Source organism: Salvelinus sp. IW2-2015, linkage group LG9, assembly GCF_002910315.2.
Source record: "Salvelinus sp. IW2-2015 linkage group LG9, ASM291031v2, whole genome shotgun sequence".
NCBI lineage: Eukaryota > Metazoa > Chordata > Actinopteri > Salmoniformes > Salmonidae > Salvelinus > Salvelinus sp. IW2-2015.
Window position 1 is genome coordinate 10,484,655 of NC_036849.1, and position 11,005 is coordinate 10,495,659.

An 11,005-nucleotide genomic window follows, 5' to 3' on the forward strand; every position below is an offset into this window, starting at 1 on the left:
GCAGACCTGGTGGAGAGCGTGGTGAAATGGAGAAGACATTGGCTGTTCTGCTGAGTTTTGATGCAGAGTCTTTGCACAAGACCAAGTTAGCATGTGTTAGTTATCCCGTGAGAGTTTTTGTTCCGAAAATACTAGTGTTATGGGTGCCAAGCTTATGGTCATGTTGCAGCAGTGTGTAGGAGGGAGATTCCTAGATGTGAGAAGTGTGCAGGAGGGCATGAGATTAAGGAATGTGTAGTATCGGTGGAGAAAGTTGTGTGTGTAAGCTGTGGGGGTGCCCATGGCACTGGAGATCGGAGGTGTCCGGTGAGAGAAAGGCAGGTTGAGGTTTCCAGACGTCAGAGTAGTACAGAAAGTGTCATATGCTGAAGCAGTGAAGAAAGTTGTAGAGAAAGATGGGTACAGGGTGAGAGATCCTGAGGGGATTCCTGTGAGTAGGCAGAGACCAATAGAGAGGGATGGGAATAACATGTGCTTCAGTAAGGTGGGTTTCTTAGCATTCATAGCCATGGTTGTCAACTGTACTGTAGAAATGGAACATAAGTCACATAAAATAAAGGTGGTGGTGGCAGCTGCAGAGAAGTACTTAGGATTGTGGGGTTGTACTGCAGAAGATTTGCAGGGGGTGTTGAGTGGTAGTGTTCTGTCCTCCCAGACCATTGGCCTGGAGTAGGATTAAATAGTGGAATGGGGTGGTGAGTTTTTTAGTGAGGGTTAATAGTTGGCAGGGTAATGTTCCTTTTTCCCAATTTTGTATTACCGGAAGTTAATGTAGGTAGGGCATGACTGGCCTCACACTCCAGTACAGTAGGTGGCAGTGTATTCCCGTAAAAGTTGGTTGCGATCCGCCAACCCAATACCGAAGAAGAATGGACAAAAGTAGTGGTGAAGAATGGAATGAAAAATAAGTGTCGATAATTGAAGGGGATGATAGTATATCAGACAAGGATTCGTTTCTTGTTGGGATGCGATTTTTTGAAAAGGGTGATTATCTGGGAAATCAGTTTGGCGTCTCGAAGACGTTAAATTGTAGCCTGTCAGGAAAAGTCAAATCAAATCAGAGTGACCAGGCGTGGGCTTGTTCCTGATTAATTGTGTGTCTGAGGAACAGGGCAGTGGGCCTCACAAGAATCGAGTCACCCGAAGTATTATGCTTCAAACACCGGAGTAGGGGTAGGGCACCTGTTTTAAGGGAGTTATCTCTGCGTTGTCAATGGAAACTGAGGAAAATCTTGCGAAAGGAATCCCTTGCGACAAGAATCCCAGGTGTGGTTAGTGCCCGTCACTTGACCCGCATGGTGGATGGAAGAAAATGTGTTCCATTTTTTTAATGATGTCACTTTTTGTTACGTTACAGGCTTATTCTAAAAATGTATTAAAACGTTTTCTCATCTATCTACACACAATACCCCATAATGACAAAGCAAAACCCTAAATACCTTATTTACATACTGTACGTATTCAGACGCTTTACTATGAGACTCGAAATTGAGCTCAGGTGCAGGGAGAAGGTCCTTGGTCAGGGATGTGACCAAGAACCCGGTGGTCACTCTTAACAAAGCTACAGAGTTCCTCTGTGGAGATGGGAGAACCTTCCAGGACAACCATCTCTGCAGCACTCCACCAATCAGGCCTTTATGGTAGATTGGCCAGACGGAAGCCACTCCTTAGTAAAAAGCACATTACAGCCTGCTTGGAATTTGCCAAAAGGCACTTTTTATATTCACACATTCAACAGACATTCAACAGACATTCGCCAAAAGCCATTTAAAATTGTAAAAATCAATAACTAACTCATTGTCACAGAAACATAAAAATAGATATAGTTTATTCTATACATTTCTAGCATACTTTTACAACCTTTGTTTTAAAGAAAAAAAATCTAGTTTTGATGGAAATACATAACATCTATAAAATGCCATTTTAAACAGTATAAATCAATAATTAATTCACAGTTTGTCACAGAATCATCAAATTAGGTATGGTTTATTCTATACATTTCTAGTATACTTTTACAACCTTTGCCTTGAGTAAACATTCCAGTTCTGATTTGATAGAAATACATAAAATCTATAAAATGCCATTTAAAGAAGTATAAATCAATAACTAATTCACCATTTGTCACAGAAACATCAAACTAGGTATTATTTTTCTATAAATGTCTAGGATACTTTTACAACCTTTGTTTTAGGGGAAAATTCCAGGTTTTCATTTTATAGAAATACATAAAATATATTTACATATTTCTATAAAATCAAAACTGGAATTTGTATTCAAAACAAAGGTTGTAAAAGTATGCAAGACGTTTATAGAATAAATCATATCTAGTTTGATGATTATGTGACAAACGATTAATTAGTTATTGATTTTAACATTTGTAAATGGCCTTTGGCGAATGTCTGTTGAATGTTCGAATGTGTGAATATAAAACCAACTTTACCTCGGTTCTTTAGTGACCATAGAGTTGGGACACCCATTTAAAGTCCCATCTTCAATTTTATTGAGGAACATTCCATTGTTAGTTAGTACTTCAACATTATCGAAATGAATGTTGTAAAAGTGTATGGTATAAATTACAGCAGCGTTTCTTAAAGAATGGGTCGCAGCGGACCTGTTAATGATGAGTCGCCACATAAATGTATAATTATTTCATTAATTACTGGAATTTATTTGGCCAAGTGCAACTGCGCTCTCTGCTTAGCAGCGGTCTCTGCTCAGTTTGGCAGCTGCGCGAGTGGGAGTGGGAGAGGTAGAGGGAGATGCCCGTGTTCTTCGCGGTTTACCGGATATTTTTTTCTGCAGTTTTGTTGAAGATCACTCCGCGACCCACACACTGCAGCGCTGTCGTTCATGCCACTGGTTTATTATTCCCATTCGCCATCACTCACCGCTGTCACGAAATGGACTCATGCTAGCCACAAGTTCTGACTGAGCTCAATCGTCATGAAACGCAAATACAGTGATTACTTTTTGTCTCATTCATACAAACTTTGAGAAATAACGAGGAGCGCCCACAATGTGTTTTGTGTGGGGAAGTGCTTAGAATTGAGTCTCTCATAACGAACAAATTAATAAAACGACACCACCAAACATCCAGGCACAACATGACGGTAAACCCAGGTAGTTCTTTCAGAACAGGGCAGAATGCTTCAGGAAACAGTCCTTCGATTTTTTGCAAGATCAGTTGTCTTGAACAAACTGATGTTGGAAGTAGGACACTTCCGAGTTGATTTGAACGCGGCATAAGAACGGCGTCGCTGTATCTCTCTAATGTCATCATCTCTTTGTGGCAAGCTATGGACACTGAAAAGGTGTGATTATTCAAATGTTATACCTGTTCTCATGAGTTTAGCCAACAAAAAAACGATTGTGTGTGTGTGTTTTTTTTTTAGCTAGCTGGCTAGCTACTTCATTGTACTGTAACGTTAGCCTCAGCAGCTGGCTAGTAGCTATCTAGCTAGTAGGAAGCTGTCGCGAACAGGAATAAATATGTGCATTCTGTAGCCAATTCGTTCACAATTGTAAATTTATACGACATGCATAGCTAGCTACCATAGTAACAGCCACTAGCACGCTTTCATTCGCTACGGTACGAATTAAACACTCACAGAAACTGCTTGAATAAACATGCTGCGTTGGAATGTTTTCATTCAAATGTGTGACAAAAGTCAACAACCATAATGTAGCTGCTATTCTTTCTAGTAGTTAAATTATGATAGTAAAATTCTGTTTCTACCAGCTGTATGTAACCAAACACGTCTGGAGAATGAACTGTTGTTATGATTGACAGAGCTCCAATATGGTGAAGGAGTTTGAGAGTGTGGAGCTGGGAGACATGGGGATGAAGAAGCAGAAGGTGCCCCGTAGAACGATTTACTTTGCCAGTGGCGAGACCATGGAGGAATACAGCACAGATGAAGATGAGGAAGTGCAAGTTTCTATCGCTGTTAAGACCTCAGCTGACCCGGTTGGTTTCTCTGGACTTTACTCCATGACATGCACTTGAATATAATGAATAATTTCCACATTTTGTTAACTTTGTTTTCTTATTGTGTCATGTTTTTGATACAGTCCAAGTTGAATTGGGGTCCATACTTTTGGTTTCACATTTGGAGAGTGGCAACCTCCACTATTTCAGGTAAATGGTATTTTGTATACTACACTCTAAAGATAAACATGTATGATGAGTGACTTAAAATGTAGCCTATATAAATTGAATGTTCTGTGTGTTTTTAATACTGTGCCTCTGCCTTGTGCTTTTTACTTTCAGTTTGTGACTATCTTGGGGAGAGAATGGCCTCATTGTTCGGAATTACCTCACCCAAGTACCAGTATGCTATTGACGAGTACTACAGAATGAAAAAGGAGGTACGTTGTTGTCTTGTCTTTGTGGAAAGCATCTGTTTACAGACCTTGGAATGCTTCATTACTTCTAATTTGTTACTACTACTTTGTAATATCCCTGCTTCTCATTCATGTTGTGACTGACAGGAGGATGAGGAGGAGGAGGAAAACCGGCTGTCTGAGGAGGCAGAACGTCGTTTTGAGGAGGAGCACAACCAGGAGATCCAGCAGCCAGCCATGGAGCAGCCGGAGGGCAAAGCCTCCTTCGTCAGCTTCGAGCTGGATCAAGATCCCACACCTGATGCCAACAGATGTCCTGCCCCCATCCCCACCTAACAGTTCAATTAAATAGGTGTTTTCATTTTTCTCATTTCCCGATGTTGCCTGCTCAGACTTTTTTTTTTTGCTACAGCATAGAATTCTTATTTTTATCATATTGATTTAATGATGTATCCTCAAAAAAAATTCAATGTAGTTTTCTTATTTTTGCCTAAATTATCATGTTCTATGTAAGTCATGGATTTAAAAAAAAAAATATATATATATAATTTTTTTTGTTGCTGCGTTGTAAATATGCATGAACTTTTGTGTGCAATGAACATTGCTGTGCTGTGTGTCAGTGACAATGAATGAGCACACGGATGATATCTGATGCTGATTTTAACTATTTGCAGGTTTAAGAAAGGTCTGATTTATTTTTTCAGGTACATAACATTGTTACACAATAAGTTAGCAGCTATTTTCAGCCAGTTAGCGGCGATATAAGTTACCTTTTTCTAAAACCATTCCAGATGTGCACAATGTTATAGGAATAGTACAGATTTATTTGAATGGAAAATTATTTATATTCATGGCCAACCATGAAAATCTATTTTCATTTCAGAATGCCCACAATTATGTTACTGTGTTACTATGAGAAGTTATGCACAGTGCTTTTCAGAGTCCATCAATTTAATTACATTACAATTTAATAACTTCACACGTTGCTCATTGGCATCTGTGCGAAGACTTTAGACATTACTGTTGTCCAGGGCCGTATATTAGAAATACAGTGAGCTCCAAAAGTATTGGGACAGTGATTATTTGTTGTTTTGGCTCTGTACTCCAGCACTTGGAAATTGAAATTATACAATGACTGACTTTTTGTACATGGTCCCCTAAAATGCGGGAACTAAAAGTATTGGAACAAATTCACCAATGTATTTGGTCCGATATTCCTAACACAATTTGGGCACAAAATAATCTGAAACACAAACAAAACAGCAAATGACTCCAACGAGTTTGTAGAGTCATACGCTTGATGTAATCATTATGTGCTAAGAATATGGGACCAAATAAACTTTTGACAACTTTGAATCACAAGTGAATTTGTCACAATACTTTTGGGCCCCTAAAATGGGGGGGGGGGAGACCATGTACAAAAAGTGCTGTCATTTCTAAACGGCTCATATGGATGAAAATACCTTCAAATTAAAGCTGACAGACTGCATCGAAAGTGCTGGAGTACATAGCCAAAACAAAACATGTGTCACTGTCCCTATCCTTTTGGAGCGCACTGTATCTCTGCTAGAGCTGACCTTATCTGCTATTGTCCCTTCTCAGTGTACAGGGCTTGAGAGGGATGCCTAAGGTAAAGCCAAACATGATAAATTAATGTTAAAATCTGCTACTCTCTTTTGGAATGCAGTATTGTCAAGATAACTACTTTTCTTTTGGAGCGCACTGTATCTCTGCTAGAGCTGACCTTATCTGCTATTGTCCCTTCTCAGTGTACAGGGCTTGAGAGGGATGCCTAAGGTAAAGCCAAACATGATAAATTAATGTTAAAATCTGCTACTCTCTTTTGGAATGCAGTATTGTCAAGATAACTACTTTTTACCGTGTGTAAAGTTGCCCAAAGAGTTTGAAATGCCAAGAGACACTTTATCAAGACAGATGTTAAACAATTTATTTTCCCACCCTACTGTACTATGTACACACAAGGAAAGAAAATCTTAGAGTCCAACATACTGAAGAAAACAAATATTTTCTAATTTATTAAATGTAAACCGGTTTCATTTGAAAGCTTTTTATAATAATTTGTGTAAAATACATAGTATTTTCTTTTTTTATATGAACTGTACATTAATAAACATTTAAATTACATACAACTGTCTTGCCAAGTCCACAGTAGTGTGTGTCAAGAATCTTCAACTGTAACATACAGTCCATTCGGGAAGTATTCAGACCCCTTGACTTTACCACTTTTTTTTTTTTTTTTTTTTACGTTAGTCTTATTCTGAAATTGAGTTTTTAAAAACATTCCTCAATCTACACATAATACCCCATAATGACAAAGCAAAAACAGACCTTTAGAAATGTTAACAAATATATAAAAAAAAAAAAAAAACTTTACTCAGTACTTTGTTAAAGCACCTTTGGCAGCGATCGCAGCCTTGGGTATGACGCTACAAGCTTAGCGCACCTGTATTTGGGGAGTTCCTCCCATTTTTCTCTGCAGATCCTCTCAAGCTCTGACAGGTTGGATGGGGATCGTCGCTGCACAACCTTTTTCAGGTCTCTCCAGAGATGTTAGATTGGGCTCTGGCTGGGCCACTCAAGGACATTCAGAGACTTGTCCCAAAGCCACTTCTACATTGACTCGGCTGTGTGCTTAGGGTCGTTGTCCTGTTGGAAGGTGAACCTTCGCCTCAGTCAGAGGTCCTGAGTGCTCTGGAGCAGGTTTTCATTAAGGATCTCTATACTTTGCTCCGTTCAGCTTTCCCTCGATCCTGATAGGTCTCCCAGTCCCTGCAGCTGAAAAACTTCCCCACAGCATGATGCTGCCACCACGCTTCACCCTGGGATTGTGCCAGGTTTCCTCCAGACGTGACGCTTGGCATTCAGGCAAAGGAGTTCAATCTTGGTGCCTTTTGGCAAACTCAATGCAAGCGGTCAAGTGCCTTTTACTGAGGAGTGGCTTCCATCTGGCCACTCTAACATAAAGGCCAGATTGGTTGAGTGCTGCAGAGATGGTTGTCCTTCTGGAAGGTTCTCCCATCTCCACAGAGGATCTCTGAAGCTCTGTCAGAGTGGCCATTGGGTTCTTGATCACCTCCCTGACCAAGGCCCTTCTCCCCCAATTGCTCAGTTTGGCCAGGCGGCTTGCTCTAAGAAAAGTCTTGGTGGTTCCAAACTTCTTCCAAACTGTTGGAGGGCAATGTGTTCTTGGGGAGCTTCAATGCTGTAGAAATGTACCCTTCCTCAGATCTGTGCCTCGACACAATCCTGTCTCGGCGCTCTACGGACAATTCCTTCGACCTCATGGCTTGGTTTTTGCTCTGACATGCATGGTCAACTGTAGAGACAGGTGTGTGCCTTTCCAAATCATGTCCAATCAATTGAATTTACCACAGGTGGACTCCAATCAAGTTGTAGAAACATCTCAAGGATGACCAATGGAAACAGGATGCACCTGAGCTCAATTTCGAGTCAAATAGCAAAGGGTCTGAATACGTATTTTATTTTTAATACATTTGCAAAAATGTCTAAAAACCTGTTTTTGCTTTGTAATTATGGGGTATTGTGTGTAGATTGATGAGGAAACATGTTTATTTAATACATTTTTGAATAAGGCTGTAACGTAACAAAATGTGGAAAAAACAAGGAGTAGGAATACTTTCCGAATGCACTGTATATCCTCTTAATGTTGGTCTTGCAGTCCTTCCCAGTTTGACAGAAGATTCATGTATTGTCAAGGTCAGCGGTGTCGCTGTCATTAGCAACCAGAACTTCTGTTTTCAAAAGTCCAGAAGCCGTTGAAATCAATGAGGATGCTGGTTACTGTGTCTCATTGGCTGCTGTTCACTAGATCCTGCATGGATCCTTTGGCTTCACCATGTCAAAGATATTATCCTGAAGGCACAACATTGCAAATTGTTTTAAAATGACTTATTATTGAATTAATTATTCAAATCATTATTTAAAACATTCAAATCCCAACTAGTACAAATGAGAATGCAGGTTGGGTCTGTAAAAAGTTGTCAGGGAACCATAAGATTTAATGGCATGACACATCAGTAGCCATCTTTCCATCCAATTAGCTACAGATTTTCATGGGAATATTCTAAAATCCACATAAAGAAAATATGCACATTTTCCCACCAGCGGTGTTTCCACCAAACTGACTTGAAGATAAACATATGTGTGTGATGATGTAGTGCACACAAAATATACTTTTTTTGCTAAAGTTTTCATCTACCGAATAAAAAACGAAAGTTCAATGTGTTTCCATCGCATTTTCAGCTCTATCGATAGTTGTCACAAACAGCAAATATGACTACTCTCATCTTGGCACTTCCACTCTAGCCAACAGCTCGCAGATACTGTGCGGGTAGGCTATTCTACATGAGACTATTATGGATAAGAGCGAGAATATTTTTATTTGTCAAACGGCAGTCAAGCATCATGTCACCAGAATATGACCATCGATATTTATTGGAAATGAGCATCAATATTACTGTGCACTTTCACACTGTGAAGTTCATCATAATTGATTTAATCTGTAATTTAATAAACTGCATGGTTTCCCTAATCGTAGTAGGAGTCAGGGCCACACACGTGACTCCAAATTTACTTCAATAGGATGGTTATTATATAAATATTTGCGCATAAAAAAGGTTTCCACCGCTATTTCTCGCATAATTAATTCCGTCGAAACAAAAAGATCCCACCATGTCGAATGAACAAATTACCTTTATTTTTTATTTTTTTTACGTCGGATAAATAAATTAAAATTATGACAGGTCCTATTGAAAAATTTGTTGGTAAACTTTCCAATTGTCGACAAAACAAAATACGCTAGACAAGGTGGGCTCTTTTTGTGTCGGTCAAATTATTTATACGAGAAATGTCGGTGGAAACGCTTTAAATGCGCAAATATTTATATAATAACCATCATATCGATGTAAACTTGCATGCGATGGCATGTTATGTGGCCCTCCCACTACGACTTTGGAAAGCATAAAGTTTATTAGACTACAGATAAAAAATATATATATACTTCACAGGGTGGTGATAGTGCATGGTGAAGAGATGTGATGCTCCTTTCCAAATACTGTAGGTCTTATTCTGGTGATCACCGATGCTTGGCTGCTGTTTGACAAATGCAAATATTTTCGCCCTTTGTCCATAATAATATCATCATGTAGTAGGCTACCTGCACTGTATCTGAGCTGTTGGTTAGAGCCCACGTGCCAAGACCAGAGTGGGCACATTCGCTATACAACGCAATTTTGTCGTTGTTGACAAAACCATCAGTAGAGTTAAATGCGATGGAAACCCATTTAACTTGTGTTTTCTATTTGATACCTGGGAATTTAACCCAAAAATTAGTTTTATGTGCACTTATGTCATCACACACTGTCTTTTATCCGTAACATGTCAATTTGATGGAAACTCCAGTGGGAAAATGTGCATATTGTTTTTATGCTCATTTAAAAAAAATATTTGCATGAAAATCTGTCACCAATTGGATAGCTTATGGTGGGAAAATGCACAAATTGTTTTATGCGGATTGTAGAATAGGCCATTCGCATGAAAATCTGTCGCCAAATGGATGGAAACCTAGCTACTAACTACGTTTTCATTCACAGTTATGTGAGTAAAGTCATACAAACTTCACAGGGTGGTGAAAGTGAACCGTGATGACCTTGATGTAAAGGTCTGCACGAGACTGATTTCTTCAACCCGCACCCGCTTGCTTGCTGTCCAACTCCCACCCACTACCGCAAGAACTGGTCCCGAACCCAACCGCGGTAATTGTGAGTATTTCTGTCTGTAATAATGCCCTTTTGTGGGGAAAATCTCATTCTGATTGGCTGGGCCTGGCTCTCAAGTGAGTGGGTCTATGCCTTCCCAGGCCCACCCATGGCTGTGCCCCTGCCCAGTCATGTGAAATCCATAGATTAGGGCCTAATGAATTTAAGTCAATTAACTGACTTCCTTATATGAACTGTAACTCTGTAAAATTGTTTAAAGTTGCGTTTATATTTTTGTTCAGTGTAGCTAGCTTTTAGCTACTTGAAAACCGAAGCACATGTGTCTCAGTATGGAAAATGCAGCCGAGACATTCGGCCAAACAAAATGCATATGTATCTGGTGGACATCTGGCATTACTGGGCTATAATCAACCAATAGGCTAGATATAGTTTGAAGAGAGCAGAGTTTGGAGCGAGAGCAGACACTTGCACTTTCTCTTGAGCTACGTTTGATAGCCTACTTTTTAAGAGTGGGACGATTTTCAGACAGAGACAAATATGGGTGATCAATGTGTATTTCTAGGCAATGTAGTAAACTATAGCCTATTCATATTTAAGAAGTTAATTTCCTTGGAAAGATAACTGCCCCATGCTTCTCCGCCCATGCATAGGCTAGCCTACTATTTTAACCACACACGCACCTGATCTTGTACCTATCTACTGAACTTGAAGCAGCAAGAATGATGAGAGCGAACACTTGATCTTTCTCTTGAGCTACAGTCATTTTGCATATAGGATATAGCCTACCTTTTAGGAGGACAATTTGCAGGCAAAGACAATTAAATGGGTAATCAATATTTATTGAAAATAAAAAAGGTGCAATGCTCGCTCACCATGGTAGCCAATAAGCGTGTTGACCTTTC

At 39.6% G+C, this 11,005-nt stretch overlaps 1 protein-coding gene across 1 annotated transcript; it reads left to right on the forward strand.

The window, feature by feature from the left end:
• Positions 1-2,757: 2,757 nt before the first annotated feature.
• Positions 2,758-5,700, forward strand: LOC111968550 (protein FAM177A1-like). The gene is made up of 5 exons (XM_023994208.2): positions 2,758-3,311; positions 3,791-3,967; positions 4,072-4,138; positions 4,271-4,368; positions 4,492-5,700. The coding sequence occupies exons 1-5, from the start codon at positions 3,297-3,299 to the stop codon at positions 4,678-4,680; spliced, it is 546 nt and encodes a 181-aa protein (XP_023849976.1). The 5' UTR covers positions 2,758-3,296; the 3' UTR covers positions 4,681-5,700.
• Positions 5,701-11,005: the final 5,305 nt, after the last annotated feature.

What these genes read in the sequence shown, in the direction of transcription:
- LOC111968550 (XM_023994208.2), top strand. An exon ending in TTAAGACCTCAGCTGACCCG is followed by an intron (nt 3,968 to 4,071) that starts GTTGGTTTCTCT and finishes TTTTTGATACAG; the next exon opens with TCCAAGTTGAATTGGGGTCC. An exon ending in ACTACAGAATGAAAAAGGAG is followed by an intron (nt 4,369 to 4,491) that starts GTACGTTGTTGT and finishes TGTGACTGACAG; the next exon opens with GAGGATGAGGAGGAGGAGGA.